General features: G+C 41.9%; 1 protein-coding gene across 1 annotated transcript in view; it reads right to left on the bottom strand.

The window, feature by feature from the left end:
• Positions 1-14,469: 14,469 nt before the first annotated feature.
• rnf150a (ring finger protein 150a) overlaps positions 14,470-19,528 on the bottom strand; it is a 223,373-nt gene continuing 218,314 nt past the window's right edge. Inside the window, exon 7 of the mRNA XM_070872132.1 lies at positions 14,470-19,088. Within this exon, the coding sequence (XP_070728233.1) occupies positions 18,970-19,088 (119 nt within the window). The 3' untranslated portion in view covers positions 14,470-18,969. The remainder of the gene's footprint in view (positions 19,089-19,528) is intronic.

Raw genomic sequence — 19,528 nt, 5'->3', positions numbered from 1 at the left:
CAGTTACCAGATTATTTTTAAAGTGTGCAGCTGTTGGGTCCGTTTGGGCGATGCTGTGTAGCTTAAGGGGACTGTGATCAGATTGGCCCAGCACAGCAAGCTGTCAAAGTGCTCCAAATGAACATTGCACCCCAAACTGACCCCAAATCCCAAACTGTACCAGCACCAAAACGGATTCAATTCTCCAAACTGGCAAAATATCCAGGACTGAACCGGTCCCTCAAACTGATCCAGCGGTTCAAACCGATCTAAACACTAAAGCAGATCCACAACCCCAAACATGCACAACAGTTACCTCAAACCAGTTGCATCTCTCTCACTTTGCTGATCTCCCTCGCTTCTCTCCTGTTGCTATTCACCCACCAGATTTCTTCGCTGATGACATGCTGGCCTTCCACGCTGCTGTCTCCCTTGCTGCTCTCCCACTGCTTTCTCACTGACAGCTCACGTTGTCCCACTGCACTGCCACCTGCTGGCCACCCCTCACTGCTTCCCTGCTCCTTGTTCTCTCGCTGCACTCCGCTGGCCATTCCTCATTGTCTTGCTGTTCTCCCGCTGGCTGCTGCTCACTCGTGACCCACTTCATTTTATTAATTTATTTTCTTAAAACATCCTATTAAAATCTCCCGGATTTCGATAGTCACCGGGAGTTCGATGCTGATTCCGGTAGACTCCTGGGCCAATCCGGGAGAGTTGGAAATCCTAATATTGAGCTGAAATAGTGAGGTAATCCTGCCACTTTATAAATCATGAAGAAAGGCCATTCGACCAAACAAACCCACTTAATCATCGTGTCCTTCAATTCCTTCTCTCCAGAAAAAAATCTAATTGCCTCTTGAACCTATTATTTTTCTCTAGTAACCTATTTCACAAATCACCTCAGAGTGCTTTTGACTATTGGCGGTAGTGGCTGAAGTTACCACCCTATTTACACTGGTGCTCCACCTGCTGCTATCTCGGTAGGGGCTTTAGATGGGCGCCCAAAGAGCCTGCCTGTTTCAGGTGGGAGGCCACTTTTAACGTGCAAATTTGGGTCCTGCGACATACATAGGACCCCCATTGCGCTTTTGAGGTTCAAATGTGCAGTGTGTGCACTGTGCAATTCTCTTAATTGATCTACTGTGATGCAAAAGAGTACTCGCCTCCTTCCAAATGTAAATCCTGTGCCAGACCATTGGGACCGGTGTCCTCGAGTACCTGACGGCCGAGATCCTGGAGCTGGTGGACAATGTGGCACGGGACAAGAAGTTTTGCATCACCCCTGCTCCCCCACCCCAGCAATGATGAGGAGCTTTCCACCCGCTATCTCCGCGGGCCCGAGGCCAACCTTCTTCGGTGCACAATGGGTGCAAGGTCAGAAGAGGGGCATTGGACAATATCAGAACGGACTCGGTCGGTCACTGAGAAGCCGATTGATGGTGTGCAATTATCTTAATTGATCGACTGTGGTACTATTAAGGAGTTGGAAATAGGCAGTTTTCATTAGGCTGCTGATATGTGTCCGGAAGCTCATTTCAGGGTCAAATATAACACCTAGGTTGCAAACAGTGTGGTTCAACCTCAGACAGATGCTAGGGAGAGGGATGGAGTCAGTGGCTATGGAACACAGTTTGTGGTGGGGACCAATGATTCGGTTTCCCCAATATTTAATTGTAGAAAATTTCTGCTCATCCAGTACTTGATGTCAGATAAGCAGTCTGACAACTTAGAGACCATGGAGGGGTCGAGAGAAGTGGTGGTGAGGTACAGCTGGGTGTTGTAAGTGTACATGTGGAAACTGATGCAGTGTTTTCCGATGATGTTGCCAAGGGGCAGCAAATAGATGAGAAATAGGAGTAGGCCAATGATAGATCCTTGGGGGAAACCAGAGGTAATAATCCAGGAGTGGGAAGAGAAGCCACTGCAGGTGATTTTCTGGCTAGGATTAGATAGATAAGAATGAAACCAGGTGAGTGCTGTCCCACCTAGATTGACGATGGTGAAGAGGCATTGGAGGAGGATGTAGTAGTCAAGCATGTCAAAGGCTGCAGACAGGTCAAACAGGACGAAAAGGAATAGTTTACCTTTGTCACGGTCACAAAGGATGTCATATGTGACTTTGATGAGAGCCGTTTCGGTACTGCAGCAGGGGCGGAAATCAGATTGAAGGGATTCAAACATGGAGCTGCGGGAAAGATAGGCATGGATTTGGGAAGCGACAACACGTTCAAGGACTTTGGAGAGGAAAGGGAGTTTGGAGATGGGCGGTAGCTTGCAAGCACAGTGGTGTCATGTAGAGAGTGGTCTGCACTTAAAAGGACTTCCTGGTAGAGTGATGGAGGCGAAAACCCTGGATGCATTTAAGAAACTGTATGTTGAAAAGGGGGAGTATAGGATGCTTCTGCGTAGAACCAATATGGGCCAAATGTTCCTCCCCATCCCTAATGATCTTACAATCTTATGACTAAAGCAGCTGAAAAGTATAGTACTCTAATAAGTTTTGTGCTGTGCCAGACTCCATCTGGATTCTCCTACTGAGGCTCATGGGAGCTCCTGGAACAACATTCCTTCTTCAAATGTCCTTTCTCCTCCTCTTCTTTAGAGAAGACAGAGAAATTGGCGTCCTCACATGCAGACATTGAATCTGATGCTGAAGCTGTCCAGATATTGATTGGTGCCTCACTGGTAATGCTATTGAGGTACAGTAAATAGGCCCAGGCTGGGGTAGCCATTTTAATTTGTTGAGTGAGACTTTCAATGACCTTGCACGTCGAAAGAAATGAGTTCTTAAGAAAATCACTTAGTGGGGCTCTTCAATCAATGCTTTATTCTTCCATTACAGAAAGTTAATGAACAGTCCTGTGGTCAGCTGGAGTGTGGTATCAAAATCAACCGATATTGACAGTTGAAGTGATTGACAGCAGTGAAGACTGCGGTGAGTGCTATTCAGGGATCACTTGATTGAAGCCAACACTAGCCAATTCAGGTACAGCATCCCGAATCCGGAACCCTTGGGACCAAGACCGCTCCGGATTTTGTGTTTTGCCGGACTTTGGAACATCTTTCTGACGTCACGAATCCGGAAACACCCGAGTCCAGGTTCGGATATTTCCAGATTTCGGAACGTCAGGAGGAGGGGGGTTGCTCGCCGAAGAGCTGTACGGGTTGCCGGGCGCCGTGGAAGTGTTCGGGTGGGCCCTGTCGCTGTGGTGATGATCTGGCGGGGCCCTGTCGCCATGGAGTTGGTCGGATGTGACCCCGCTACTGAAAAGGTGTTTGGGCAGGACTCCGCCGAAGGGGAGCTAGTCGGGCGGGCCCTGCCGCTGTGGAGATGTGTTTGGGTGGGCCGGCGAGGAGGCCCCGAGGTCGGGCAGCGGTGGCGAGGTGAGGCACGAGGTCGGGCGGCGGCAGTGCGGTGAGGCCCGAGGTTGGCGAGGTGAGACCCGAGATCGGGCCGCGGCGGCACATCGAAGTCGGCAGGGTCCGGATTCTGGAACATTTTATGGATTCGGGATGAGCCTGCCACCAATCGGTCCGGATTCCGGAACTTCGGATTTTGGACGCTGCACCTGTACCAGAATCTGAATCAGTGGGTTGAGCCAATTTAAGACCAATGCTGGAGAAGATTATATGCGGCCATACCTTGCTATCTTCAACCATGACCAGGAAAACCAACTCGAAGACACTGTTACATCTTTAAGGGAGAATATGTAAAAGAAAAGTACTTGCATTTATATTGTACCTTTCGTAATTCTGCGTCATTTCAAAGTGCTTCACAGCTAATTAATTACTTTTGAACTTAGTTGCTACATAAACAAATACGGTCTCACAATCAGTAAATGAGATGAATGTCTTGATTGGGTTGGCTGAGGGATGAATGTTGGCCAAGACACTCACAGAACTCCCTGCTCTTCTTTAAAAAAAAGTATCATGGGATCGTATGTCCAAGTGAACAAGACACTTCGGTTTAATGTCTCATCTGAAAAGCGGCATCTTCGACTATGTGGCACTCTCTCAGTGCTGAAGTGTCGGCCTAGATTGTGTGCTCAAGTCCTGGAGTGCGGCTTTAACCCATGATCCTCTGGATCAAGAGGTAAAGGTGCTATCATTGAAGGTTATTGACTTATGAATGTTCCCTGCTCACTTTCCATTCTCTATCTGACATAGGAATGGAGAAGAGCTTCTCTTCAGAGAAGGTCACTGTGCACCAAGAATAATTTAGTTTTGACATTCTGGTAACCAGGATCTCCTTCCACTGGATAATTCAGTCACATAGACCTTTTCTGCTGAGTATATGCTTCAAACTTCAAAAAGTTATGCAACAATGGAAGACAGTGAAGGCAACGGTTGGCAGAGCCCGTTACTGTGAAGAATCTATGATACTGAATGGAAATGTTAAAGCCAGGAGTTGGAGGGGCCAGTTTCACCAATTGAAGTAGGCTGGAAGTCAAACAGTCGGTAGAATACTGTGCCAGAGCTTTTCAAACTCTAAACATTCAGTAAACATTTTACATGGCTAAAAGCTCACAGAAGAGCCGAAGGGACCAAAATTGCCACCTGCCCGAAACGAGGTGCACGCAACCCGTTTTGATTGTTTTTACTGCCACAGTGGATGAGGTCGCCTCTCGAACGAAATTCCGCTCTCTGTTGTTTTTTTTTAAATTTGGATCTGGAAGTCCCTCTTAATGGGGGCAGCTAAGCGGGGGCTGACACCACTAGAGGGGATGAAGTTGGGGGCGGCGCGGCTGCCGCGGTGATGTCATCATGGCGCCACGGCTTTCCCCAGCCTCCGCGGTCTTTAAACTTCAGGCAACGGGGCCACCAGGGAGGGTTTGGGCTGGGCCAGCGGCCTGGCACCCAAGAGGACGAATCCGGGGGCATAATTGTTGGGTCGACATGGCAGTTGGCTGACAAAAGAAAAACATGGCAATGGCAGTGCGCTCTCCCCTTTAATGGCACTGACATTGCAGAAGACCTCAGCCTCACTTGACCACCGTGAAAAAAATAGGTTTTGGCAAAGATTCTCACGGTGGAATTTTGCCGTCGGTTGGCGGGGGTGGGGTAGATCGGCGGTGCGCACTATGATGATGCACTTAACACGGATCGGCAGCAGTGGAGCGCTGTGGGGTGGGGGGGGGGGGGGGAGCGAGACACCGCAGGGATAAAACAGGAGCGGAATTTTGATAATGGCGGCCATTACACTCCGTGGCATGGCTGCTGCTTTCCGATGTTAAGCGGCCTTAAGGAAAAGGGCAATTTTGGCCCCTAACTGTTTTGTACAAAACAGAAGACAAATAAACACTGATTGAACTTTTTCTGTTGTAGAAGACATTAAGAAATGATCTACAGCTGCTGAGACAAATAGAAATGTAGGCTTGTCTTAGAAAAATGCCTTTATATAGCAGGGTTGGGAAGATCATCTGACTGTTTGTTTCTTAAAAGGGAAAGGACCCCAAAATTTCACCCAGCAATTCTTATTTATATATGGAAACTGAATGAGAATCAATGTTCTGTTTCTGTGCACCATCATTTCTCCTCTTGATGATCACAAAATTCTCCATTGAATAAATAACCAACAATTTGAAGATTTAGGTTGCATATTGAAGGAATTCTAGGACAATTGCCACAAATATGATTAAAATAAAATGCAAACATGGGACTCGCTTATTAAGAAAACCGTTCAATTAAAATTTATTGGAACTCACCAATTTATTAATCTTGTATAGTTTCAACATCTTACCTAGTACATATCAACACAGCTGCACATATTTACATTTTTTTGTTCTATGTAACAACATAGTAATAGGCTACTGAATAGTGTTTCCATATTTGAATTTAACCCCCCCTCCCCCTTTATACAAACATCAAGTCTATGTGCAAGCAATTTTAAGTACTGCAAACCAAAAAAGAATTATGCTTTATTATTGATTGTATCAGGCAAACCCCTTTTCCCCAGTCACATCCTTGGATGCTATCTTTTTCAAGAGATATAAAGTGCATTATGAGGGAAGAAACAAACACATTGTACTTCAGTAATAACAACTCACTTCAAATAGAAAATAATTGCAACACCATACATAAAGAAAATTCTAGAGGAAACTGTATTATAACTGATAATACAACTACACAATACTTTAGCCTATTATCTTGCAGGCTGCAGCATCTGGCAAAATGCCGACTAAAAAAAATAATCTATTGTAATCACCACGCAATCCATTTGCCGCTTGGCTTGACACTCAACAAACTAAGCATTTATTTAAAATGAAAGCATCTAGAATAGCACTGAGAATGCAAAATAGATATTTCTCACTGGACTAATGTCTCTGAGGGCAAAAGCAGCACACCCAACAATACAGCAAACTGCATCAAAAAGGAATAAACCCACATCTTCTAATCTATTAAGTATAAGGCAATCAATGAATCCTCCTGCACTAACATAACCAATAACTGACTGAATGGAAACCCATGTTCTACTAAAGTCAGGTAAAACTTGGGATTACATGGAGCCATCTTTAACATCTTTTGAGATTAAAAGAAACGAGGAGCATGGGAACAGATACCTGTTAAAGTAACAAGAATGGAACCTCATACTTAGTACCAACCTCTCTGAAAAAACTGGACAGGCATGGTGTGATATACAACACTCTCAAATGTCACAAAACTGGACCAATTTCCTCTTATTTGTGGGTAAGAAACACCCCCATTAATAGCAGCAATCTGGCATTGAATGGCATCCTAATTTCACCCTTATTTGCTACCAGAAACGGTTTGACTGGTACAATTCAACTTACTGTTCAGTGGGTGTCCAGAAGATAGGAACACGCTACAAATTCTAGACTTCACTTTTGCACCACGGTAAAAACGTGTTGGTGAAAATGAGGGCTTTGGAAAATGAAAAATATGGCTACTGTCAGTTTTACTGACTAAAATGGTCCCATTTCCTCCCTGCTCCTTTATAAAGTAGTATGACAGCGCTTCTCAAACAGTGTTCAACCGGGTTGGCGGGGAGGGGGGAAAAGAAAAATGTGTATTTCTTAACAAAAAATGCACACCTGTAAACATCAATGGAGAACCACTGCACTGGTAGGTGGATACGTTTAAACAAAACTGCTACATTACCGTTATGGGTAAAGACGATTGGGTGAGCCTCAGCCAGTCAGTCTGGCTGTATCCATGATTTCTGCCTGCAGCCTTTCCGTCCTGCTGGTAAAACAGGCCTGTACTAGAAAGAGTAGTTTTAGCAGCAAGGGGTTGAAACGCTAAGCGTAAGAGCAGCTCTATATCATAAATGGGGTATCAATAGTATTCAATAAACTGAAAAGATTTGAGTTCAATTTGTCATCTGTATCTGTATAAAGATGCTTCAATTTAATGCTCTCAGACAGCAGAAGGCACTCTGCATCTAATCAGCACTTTTACAGTATTTGGAACGATACAGATTAAATTACTAATTTATCCATCCCACTGGTGATTCTATTGAGTGATTTCATCCAACAAACAAATCTAATTCAATAACACCCAAGCATAGCTGAATTTGGCATTATCTGTTGTACCATGACCAGTATATGTTGGGCCAACAAATCAACAGAATGGAGAAGTGGACTGATCTGATTTACCCATTAACACACCGTGGCATGACTTGCTCAGCGCATTGGAATCAGACACAAAAGAAGCTTATTTAGCTTTTTTTTTACAATTTCCGCTGAAAGTAATTTATGTATTAAAAGGCAAGTACTGACAAGTGGCATTTACAGCAGGCCTGCGACACTTTTTAGCCATGTCATAGTTTTGCAAACTTATTTGAAATGGTTCTCCCATTACTATAGTCATATTTAGAGAAATATTGCAACTACTGTTTCATCTTTAAGAATGTATTTCTGACTCTTTGGTTGTTAAATTGATGGCATAATTCAGTTGGTAATAATCAAGACTTAAAATATCGACCTATTGAGCCAAATGCCCTGGTTCTGTACTGTAAAATTCTATACTGAAATACAGGTTAACATGCTGTTTTAGTACTTCCATGCACAAATAATGGGCCCGAAATTGGTGGACATACCATCCATTACCACCCACGTACTGACCAAAAATGCTAAATTGGTCCAAAAACAGCTACATACCACCGACATACTGCCTGGCGGAAATTTCATCAGTGACATACTGTCGGGCAATATGCGCACCGCCCGCCCATGCAGACCACCAACATACCGCCCAAAAGTGCAAAATTCATGACATGTCACCAGAAATGTATACCGTCCCGGAGAAGGTGCTTTTAAGTCGATCTTAAGTGGGCGGTATGTACACAGAGCTGACAGGTATTGATATTTTGATGTATTTTTAAATGGATTATAGTGTCGAGTGTTGGACAATAATATAAATGTTCTAATAAAGCTTTATTTACTCCTTTATTAATTAACTGTAATAAAAATGTTATTCGTATCTCTCACCCCCTAGTCTCTCCCACACCCGTCTCTCCCACACCCCCAGTCTCTCTCACCCCCCCTCTCAGGCTGACCCACAGCGATCTCTTCCCCGCCCCCCACAGCAATCACCAACCGCCCCGCCCCCCCCCACAGCGCTCTCAGGCCGGCAGTCTCTGGCCTCTGTCGGTGTCTCTCGGGGAAGCGGAACTTCACAGCAGCACGCATGTGTGCACAACTCGGGAGCCGAAAATTCCTGAGTCAAAAGGTCTCTCCGCCGCACACCGCCAGCTGCACTCTGCTCCTGCCGCTGCACTCCGCTCGGCTTACCGCCGAGAAAAATTCAATAAAATTCCCACCCACTCAGCCTCAGCGGTACCGGGTGGTAAAAAAATGACGCACCACCTGTGGACTGCCGAAAAACGGGTGGTCCATGTCTGACTAATTTCGGCCCCACTGTGTTTAAATAAACACTAAATGGAAATGTATTGCCAGTGCAAGAAGCTTCTTGTTTTTAAATTATTTAAAAAAGATTATTTCTTGGCAACTTTGTGGAGCACTATGATAATATTGGTTGAAATGTTTTTGAAATAATGTTATATTAGAACAAACTAAATTTTATTGAAAGAAATCAATAAAATCTATTTACAAATTATCTTCTATAGTGTTACGAAGACAAAACCAGTGACTTCTTTGGTGAATGCAGATCTCACATTTTTATAACCCGCTAAAGGAAAAACAAACTTGCATTCAAAATGATTTTTTACGCATTTTGGGAAAAACCATTTGTAACATACATTATAATTAAAAATCATTAACTGACATACGAAAAAATACTATCCTGATATATTCAAGTAGAATGTGTTTTACATGTATATTTATTTAAAAAAAAGACTTGTCAAATGTGGATTGAAATGGTTTCTCTATACAAATGGCATAGCAATAAACAGCCACAAATTGATAGTATTACCAACCATGTATACTGCACTGAATTTATATCCTATATATTCAGAAATGTTCTTCCTGACATAAATTTAAAATGCTTTCTCAGTTGAATATACAAAACAGCAATTCAAAACTAATACACCAGTATATCGACATTGTTTGTAAGTAATACATTCCAGAATGGACTCAGATACAAATGTACATCTTGTGTTCATTTGCTCCTACATAAAGCCATGATTAGAACATTTTGCAATGTGAGCAGTATAAATTAGGAAAACACAGTTCAAAATACAACAAACTATAGTTTGGAGTGAACCATAATCCTCATGCATTTTTGCAAAATCAAGTGGATTACTTGGGGCATGCTTGAATAATCAAGAGTTTGAAGTATAGTCACAAGAAAATGTAATGTTATTTTTCATCTCAGTAATGCTCAACTTCTTTCCTTCTGAACTCTGACCTCATTTCTCTCCCCCAGTCCCCGCAACCACCCCCTTTTATGTCTCCCTGCACACCCATCTCTAGCCAGTCTAGCAAAGTTTCCCTAGGTTTCTGCCAAGGCTACTTGCCATCAAAGAATTCAAATTGTGAACCTATCATCATCATCATAGGCAGTCCCTCGGAATCGAGGAAGACTTGCTTCCACTCCTGAAGTGAGTTCTTTGGTGGCCGAACAGTCCAATACGAGAGTCACAGACTCTGTCACATGTGGGACAGATAGTCGTTGAGGGAAAGGGTGGGTGGGACTGGTTTGCCGCATGCTCTTTCCACTGCCTACGCTTGATTTCTGCATACTCTCGGCGTTGAGACTCGAGGTGTTCAGCACCCTCTCGGATGCACTTCCTCCACTTAGGGTGGTCTTGGGCCAGGGACTCCCAGGTGTCAGTGGGGATGTCACACTTTATCAGGGAAGCTTTGAGGGTGTCCTTGTAGCGTTTCCGCTACCCACCTTTGGCTCGTTTGCCGTGAAGCTGCTCCGAATACAGCACTTGCTTTGGGAGTCTCGTGTCTGGCATGCGAACTATGTGGCCTGCCCAGCGGAACTGATCGAGTGTGGTATATCTAACCTCTATCTAACTTTTGAATAGCATTGAACACGCGGACCCATCACACTACTAGAAAATAGGTTTTGATAATAGGAAATCACATAAGATTTGAGTATGATTACCTGGATAGTTCAAAAATAATTAAGTCTAATAAGACAGAGGAATTTTCTCAGATTCTTTTTCCCAATTGGCCTGGGTTTTTATCTGTTTTTTTGCCTCTCCCAAGAGATCGCATGACTCCAGGTGAAGTGGAGTGTAAAATGTTGCGATACATGGGGTATTGCAATTGTGTGGGGCGGACTGGTTGGGCCGGATGCTCTTTACCTGATTACCATTGTTCATAGGTTTATATGTAATCTTCAGGGCTGCTGACCAAAGGCCATGTGGCTCTTTGTTGGCCGGCGCTGACACAATGGGCCGAAATGGCCTCCTTCTGCGCTGTAAATTTCTATGTTTCTAAGAATACTGTAGTTTTAAATTTAATTATATTGTATCTGGTCCTCAAAAGGAAACATGTTTTTTCTGGTAAGATTCATCTGCAATATTCAAAAATGTACCAAACGTTTCAAAGCTCCAAGAAAACCATACATGCTTACCTTAGATAACCTTTCCGATGGAAGTCTTGAATTTAATTTGACTGAGCAATTTCAAAAGAAAACTTGGTTATGATAGGGACTCGAGTTACCTGTATGTGGTTTGATGAATGCTGAAGAGTTTTAGCATTATGTTCATCACCTTGAATTTGATATGACCAAAGGAAGCAGTTGGTGCTGTTAAAAAGTCACATGCAATATATATGGCTTAATGAAACGCTACTGCAGCCAGAACATATTTACACTGTTATTTTCAACCACAGTAATTTCAATTTGAATTTAAACAGATCACTGTCAATTTCTGAAAGGGAACATGATTTTCCAGGGCAAAAAAGCATTTACATTTTTAGTTAAGATTGAACAATGCAGAGTTAATGGAGTCAAGTCCAAAAGTGTTCATAGAAACATAGAAAATAGGTGCAGGAGTAGGCCATTTGGCCCTTCGAGCCTGCACCACCATTCAATAAGATCATAGTTCAAAATGCTTACAAATATTATTAACTCTCCTCTTCTGCCCCTTTCCCCCGTTTAAACTAAAATTTTGTGGTATAAAATAAATGCATGAACTGAGCATGAACGATGGGCCGAATGGCTTCCTTCTGTGTTGTAATTTTCTATGATTGTGTGTATTTAAGATTGAGGATTGTGTAACGAAAGAAGATTTTCATTGTTGAATAAAGACTACAAAGTAGACATCTCTGTGGAATAATTAAACACATATCCTCAGAATGGTCTTCCTCATTCTTTGACTGAAATGAAACATCTGATACAACAGGACAATGGCTCCAATTCCAAAGTGGAAAAGTCACCTGGACCAAGAGCATTTTAGGAGCACAGGCTTTACCCAATGTTCCTGGTAGAAGGCCATGCTTTTCAAGTAAAGCATCTTACCCCAGTTGTCCATTTGTTTCAATTCCTTCTCAGGAGAAACTGGAGTTTGCCTTTGGATAAAGAATTTGCCAAACTTTATGTATGGACCTGGAAGACTACTGTTAAATCAGTAGTTAGCTGTCAAAGAAGGAAGGATAGTTGTTCACATGATTGTCTGGCCTGGGCATCAATGTAGCTATTTGGAATAGACTGTTTTCACTGTTATCCGTACTGAAAAGGGAGATTGAATTCTAACAAATGTGTGGCCATATTTGGTAGGTCCAGTATGGTGTCTTTGCTGATGCTGCAGTGCAATTGGGCTTGAATCTCCAGCTGTAAGGCAATCCAGGCACTGCAATCCTTGAGTGAGTCTATGTAATAAATCTATGGGTTTTCTCAATGTCCTTGACAAGGCTTGTAAGCGGAGTGCAATTTCTAGATCATCACCCTCTTTTTCCCTTCTCATCTGCCTGCTCTTCTTTGGAGAAAATGACAAAAGTCAGCCGAGTTTCAGCAACAAATGATACCATCGCTTAACAATTCAGCAAAATGCATGGTCTGACTGTCTCTGGCAAAACCAGTGCTGTCTTGGCACCACTGAGGAGCATCAAAGTGCTTCACAGAAATCGATGTGGATAGGCAGTGAAAGAGGGGACACAATTCATTTAGCTACATTAGGAAAGACTTTTGTTGGCTGTTGACATGGATGTAAAAGGAATCCTTGCGAAAATCCCTAAAACAAAAAATGGGGGCGGGGGGGCGGCTGGGGTGCAATCCTAAGGAAATGATTTGTCCTTCCTCTTCCTAGAATAATGTAGGTGGATCAATGCAGTGCCATATGTGGAACTACATTTGGTTGGGGCTTGGTGTTAAGAGTCAACGTGGATTGACATCTGTTTGAAGCTAAGGTAACAGCATTTGGACAAGTGTGTAATACTGGTCATCAAGCAGGATACTATGGTCAATCTGTTGATGCCAGCTTTGGCTGGTAGCTGAGTCTGAAGGCAGGTTCAACTGATGAACAGTGCTAGAGAATTTCTCCATCCCAATACCTTTTTCATGTGAACCAATGCAAAACATTGTTCAATCATGGTCCAGTGAACCAATGCAATACATTGTTCTAACAGTGCTTCTTTAAGGGCTGCACATGCTCCTTGTCAGCATTTAATTTTCCTGTGTTTTTATGCTACGCTGAAGTCCTAGGTGACTCAGTACCACAAAAATTTCAACTTAACCATTCTGGTTAGCAGGATGTCGTCCTAATGGTCAAGCAAAGCTCTCTGCTAAGAAAGAAATAGGCTTGCAGATAGGGAAAATCATGCAACAATGGACAGCTGAGGCAATATTAGTTAAGTCATTCAATGCAAATTTTAAAACCAGGAGTCAGCATGGACAGGTAGCCATAGTGGGCAAGAACACAAGTAACAGGTGAGAAATCATTATTCAGCCCACTGAATCCCAAAATTCCAGCTCCCCAACTCTTCCAACCTAGTCTCCATCTATATTTTTAAAGTGTGTCTACCATATTGTTCTAAACATTTATCATAATTTGTATATAGATGGACCTTGTCCTATCTGATCTAAATGTATTTCTCTTCATACTTAGAAACTTCTGCTCCTACCATCCAATAAGCTTTAGGGTTTACCTCACCGGCGTCATTTCATATTTTATATAATTCAACCCAGTCCCACATCACCTCTCTAGGGTTCAAAGTATGAGTTTTAACATTTGTTTTGTCCTAGCTCACTCCCACGCACTTGGGAGTTATTTTTGTTGCTCTTCTCTGCACCTTCTCCATTGTTTGCACTTCCCTTTTGTAATATGGTGACCAGAACTGTACACAGTATTCCAAGTGTGTTCTGAGCAGCACATTGTACAGCCTTAGCATCACAGAAACATAGAAAATAGGTGTTGGAGTAGGCCATTCGGCCCTTCGAGCCTGCACCACCATTCAATAAGATCATGGCTGATCATTCCCTCAGTACCCCTTTCCTGCTTTCTCTCCATACCCCTTGATCCCTTTAGCCGTAAGGGCCATATCTAACTCCCTCTTGAATATATCCAATGAACTGGCATCAACAACTCTCTGCGGCAGGGAATTCCAGAGGTTAACAACTCTGAGTGAAGAAGTTTCTCCTCATCTCAGTCCTAAATGGCTTACCCCTTATCCTTAGACTGTGTCCCCTGGTTCTGGACCTCCCCAACATCGGGAATATTCTTCCTGCATTTAACCTGTCCAGTCCCGTCAGAATTTTATATGTTTCTATGAGATTTCCTCTCATCCTTCAAAACTCCAGTGAATACAGGCCTAGTTGATCCAGTCTCTCCTCATATGTCAGTCCTGCCATCCCGTAAATCAGTCTGTTGAACCTTCGCTGCACTTCCTCAATAGCAAGAATGTCCTTCCTCAGATTAGGAGACCAAAACTGAACAGAATATTCCAGGTGAAGCCTCACCAAGGCCCTGTAGAAGTGCAGCAAGACCTCCCTGCTCCTATACTCAAATTCCCTAGCTATGAAGGCCAACATGCCATTTGCCTTCTTCACCGCCTGCTGTACCTGCATGCCAACTTTCAATGACTGATGTACCATGACACCCAAGTCTCATTGCACCTCCACTTTTCCTAATCTGCCACAATTCAGATAATATTCTGCCTTCATGTTTTTGCCACCAAAGTGGATAACCTCACATTTATCCACATTATACTGCATTTGCCATGCATTTTCCCACTCACCTAACCTGTCCAAGTCACCCTGCAGCCTCTTAGCATCCCCCTCACAGCTCACACCGCCACCCAGCTTAGACTTGGAGATATTACACTCAATTCCTTCATCAAAATCATTGACTTATATTGTAAATAGCTGGGGTCACAGCACTGAGCCCTGCGGCACCCCACTAGTCATTGTCTGCCATTCTGAGAAGGACCCGTTTATCCCTACTCTCTGCTTCCTGTCTGCCAACCAGTTTTCTATCCACGTCAATACATTACCCCCAATACCATGTGCTTTAATTTTGCACGCTAATCTCTTGTGTGGGACCTTGTCAAAAACCTTTTGAAAGTCCAAATACACCACATCCACTGGTTCTCCCTTGTCCACTCTACTAGTTACATCCTCAAAAAATTCTAGAAGATTTGTCAAGCATGATTTCCCTTTCATAAATCCATGCTGACTTGGACCGATCCTGTCACTGCTTTCCAAATGCGCTGCTATTTCATCTTTAATAAGTGATTCCAATATTTTCCCCACTACTGAGGTCAGGCTAACCGGTCTATAATTCCCCGTTTTCTCTCTCCCTCCTTTTTTTAAAAGTCGTGTTACATTAACTGCCCTCCAGTCCATAGGAACTGATCCAGAGTCGATAGAATGTTGGAAAATGATCACCAATGTATCCAATATTTCTAGGGCCACTTCCTTTAGTACTCTGGGATGCAAAATATCAGGCCCTGGGGATTTATCCCATCAATTTCCCTAATACAATTTCCTGACTAATAAGGACTTCCTTCAGTTCCTCCTTCTTGCTAGACCTTCGGTCCCCTAGTATTTCCGGAAGGTTATATGTGTCTTCCTTCGTGAAGACAGAACCAAAGTATTTGTTCAATTGGTCACCAATTCTTTGTTCCCCATTATAAATTCACCTGATTCTGACTGCAAGGGACCTACGTTTGTCTTCACTAATCTTTTTCTCTTCACATATATATAGAAGCTTTTGCAGTCAGTTTTTATGTTCCCAGCAAGCTTCCTTTCGTACTCTATTTTCCCCCTCCTAATTAAACCCTTTGTCCTCCTCTGCTGAATTCTAAATTTCTCCCAGTCCTCAGGTTTGCTGCTTTTTCTGGCCAATTTATATGCCTCTTCCTTGGATTTATTACTATACCTAATTTCCCTTGTTAGCCACGGTTGAGCTACCTTCCCCGTTTTGTTTTTACTCCAGACATGGATGTACAATTGTTGAAGTTCATCCATGTGATCTTTAAATGTTTGCCATTGCCTATCCACCGTCAACCCTTTACATTATCATTCACCAGTCTATTCTAGCCAATTGACGTCTCATACCATCGAAGTTACTTTTCCTTAAGTTCAGGACCCTAGTCTCTGAATGAACTGTGTCACTCTCCATCTTAATAAAGAATTCTACCATATTGTGGTCACTCTTCCCCAAGGAGCCTTGCACAAGATTGCTAATTAGTCCTTTCTCATTACACATCACCCAGTCTAGGATGGCCAGCCCTCTAGTTGGTTCCTCGACATATTGGTCTAGAAAACCATCCCTCATACACTCCAGGAAATCCTCCTCCACAGTATTGCTACCAGTTTGGTTAGCCCAATCTATATGTAGATTAAAGTCGCCCATGATAACTGCTGTACCTTTATTGCACACATCTCAGTAGACTTGAATTCCACGTTCTTGCTGTATACCTTAGCATTTCCTAAGTATTTTTTTAAAACTTCCTCACCTGTCTAGACATTGACCCTGACAATTCAACAATTCCCTGCTGGTCCCTTTCTGTGCAAGCCTGCATTAATTATATTTTTATTTATCTTGTACTTATTTTGCACATTATTTTATCCAATGGGCACAACATTGGATTCGTCAGCACTAAATTTTATTGCCTTTTGCACACCTATACATCATTCAAATCCTTCTGCAAATCTTAACTGCAACTTTCATTTTTACTGATTTTCCTATTTTAGTACCATCCACAAATTTTCCAATCTTGCAGCTGGTTTCACAATCCAACTAATTTATGTAAAGTAGAAACAACAGGGGTCCAAGCACTGACCCCTGCAGAACTCCACTTAACCGCTAGTCCTCAGGGTTGGTCCGATTGAGGTAGAGCTTCTTCGGATGCTACATAAAATGGCACTGCTAGAAAATTATGCAAGAATTTTGTAGACTAAAAGTAGGTGCAGCCACACAAACTTTGATAAAGCTTTCTCTCTAAAAATTCAGCTACTGCAGGAGAGAATCTAAAACTGTATATAGCAACAAAAAAACAATAGGCAGCAATTCAAACTTTTGGAAACAGTAGAGAGATTTACTGCTAACTGGAGAAAACAAACAAGAGTGCCGTCTTCAGCAAGGCCTCTTGTACAGCAGAGCATATGACTGTTTAAAGTATGATTTTCTTAAAGAGGAAATGGTTCAAATGATTTTCTTGCAACGATGGGCCACATCCTATGGTACATGAAGGGTGAATGAGTGAGGAAGATAATGGCTTAGTTAGCATTAATAATGAGCACTCTGATTTGTTACCCTGTCCACTTAGAATCAAGATTCCGCAGTTTCATTCATGCGTGATTTTTTTTCCATCATTAACGTAAGCAATCTAATCTTTTGTCTGAGTAAAAAAAACACTTTAATCCTTTAAAAAGCTAATATCAGACACATTTCATTATCAGATAACTTTCAGTCAACTGGATTTCCATAATTCTAGCATGTTATCATTTTTAACATTTATCATCAAATTCAAGCCAGCAAATAGTATGCTGCTAAAGAGTCTGCTGTGACCTACCTCTCTTCCAGTCTAATTCTATTCCTATACATGAGTGGGCATATTTCCTTTCAACATCAAACAAATTGCAACCTCAAAGTTTTAAAGTCTTCAGATCAACGAACCATGTACTTTGCCTATGGCTGTGCTGCTCTAAGTCAAAAAAGCACGAGGATGATTACAAACTCTGTACACTATATGATAAATATCCATATGGTCCATGGAACAACATAGGGCTTTTAATTTGTTCTTTACCATTACAATTGTAAAGGATTGCCTATTTTCAAATAATAATGTCTAAATAGTCAATAATCTACATTTAGACAAAAACGGTACAGTAGTTTCAAAAATATACAACCTCTGTTGTTTTGTGGTATTTTTGTTTCCATCTGGAGAGAATTTATAAATATTTTTTCAACATCATTACATTACATTAATGGTCCTTTTGTGAGAGGGAAGGATCTATCTATAAAAAGACTGCAGTAGAATCTCATGACTTGAGAAGTCATTTATTCAGACTCAGTATAATATTTCTGTAATTCTGGTACATTTTCATATGTTTTCACTGTACAATAAGCTATTGTTAGGACAGATGATATAAGCAACTGAAATCAAATTACATGAAATATTATAAAATTCTTTTGAAGTACAGTATTGTGTAAATTATATTTTGGCTGAAGTTGGTAGATGTAAAGTAATTTTGTAAAGTCTAAAATTAATTTTGATTTTCATTAGGTGAAAGCCATTATGGGTAGAAAGCTTGTGGTTTAACCTATTTGGCCACTTTCTTAGCTCTTTCTGTTAATGGCCACAATGTCACAGACTTGGGGAAATGTCAAATATGAACCATACGCACAAACATTCACACAACCCAGTCCACCATGAATTCTTAAGAGTGCAAGCGGGCTGTTGCTGGAACATTCACTCCGTCTAAATTCCCGTCAGAGCACACTGTATATGAACAACATCCCTGTACAATACTATTACTAGCTCTGCTATTGGCAAAGATATGTTAAGAGATGGCAGATAAACTTCTAGAAGTCTTTTCAACACCTGAAAGCTGCTGCTCTGAATATTTACTGAGCAAAAAAAAACTTTACTTAAAGCTGACCACAAAAAAAAGCTAGTGATTCACAGGAGTGCAGGACTTGGAGCCAACTTTAAAATTCAGTTCACAACTTAAAAGCACCGACTGAATGTTTTAGTGTTGAGGCAGTGATTCCAAGATCAATCCTTTTAATAAAAATATTTGGGGATCAAACTCTGGAAAAGCTGGAGTCAGTCGCAAAAACAAACTTAAAAACACAGATAAATTGTTGACCATCATTGAAAGTATAAAACGCAAAGTAAACACATAAAATTGTTACTTTCTTCATTTAGGTCAGTCACTGAATAGTGTTAACAGCTTTTTTAAATATAGGAATGAGGGCAAGAGATAAGCTTGCAGATTCCTCGTGAAGAAAACGGACATCAAATGCTAAAGAATTTGTGTCTAAGGAAGAGTAAACGATTGTCGCTATTGCTCTCACAATCATCCCCGTTCTGAGTGCACTGGACATTTGTTGCAGTCACTCTGTGGGCTTGCCTGAACCACATCCAGAGACTGAATTAATAACCCTTTTCAAGATTTCACTTCCTCGCAGTCCTGGTCAGTGGAGAGCTCGATGTCAGAAAGTCCAACTTCAACAGCCAGAATCAGTGAAGTGTCTGAATCACTGCTCACAACTGGTCCTTCATCATCTTCAAGAAGGGAGAAAAAAGTACAAAATTACCAAGTGCATTTATTCTATATCTAATGCTTGTGATAAAATTCAACAGAAGCCTCAAGCTACTAGTTGCCACAGGGAAGATGGTAATTGTACTGTGTAAACTTCTGCTGCAAATGGAGTTGCAATTTGATATAGAACTCTAGGTTTTCAGTCAACACAGGATTAAAAAAAACATTAGACAAAGTCACCACAGAAAAAGCTTTGATTATTAAAACTGTCAATTCCACCATCCCTGTAGACTGGAATACTATTGTTGGGTTCAAGTGCCAAGACATTTCTCCACTATTAATCAATTCTCATCATATATGCTAGTTGAAGACACTTGACATAATCATGCTCCATTAGTACTCTCTATCTCACTCCCCACACCATCTCCAAATTGGGTACGAGGGGTGGTGAGCAATTAGCATT

This window comes from Pristiophorus japonicus, chromosome 2, assembly GCF_044704955.1.
Source record: "Pristiophorus japonicus isolate sPriJap1 chromosome 2, sPriJap1.hap1, whole genome shotgun sequence".
In the NCBI taxonomy this organism is placed as follows: domain Eukaryota; kingdom Metazoa; phylum Chordata; class Chondrichthyes; family Pristiophoridae; genus Pristiophorus; species Pristiophorus japonicus.
Note: the sequence above shows the minus strand (reverse complement) of the source record. Positions and strands in the feature narration are given on the sequence as shown.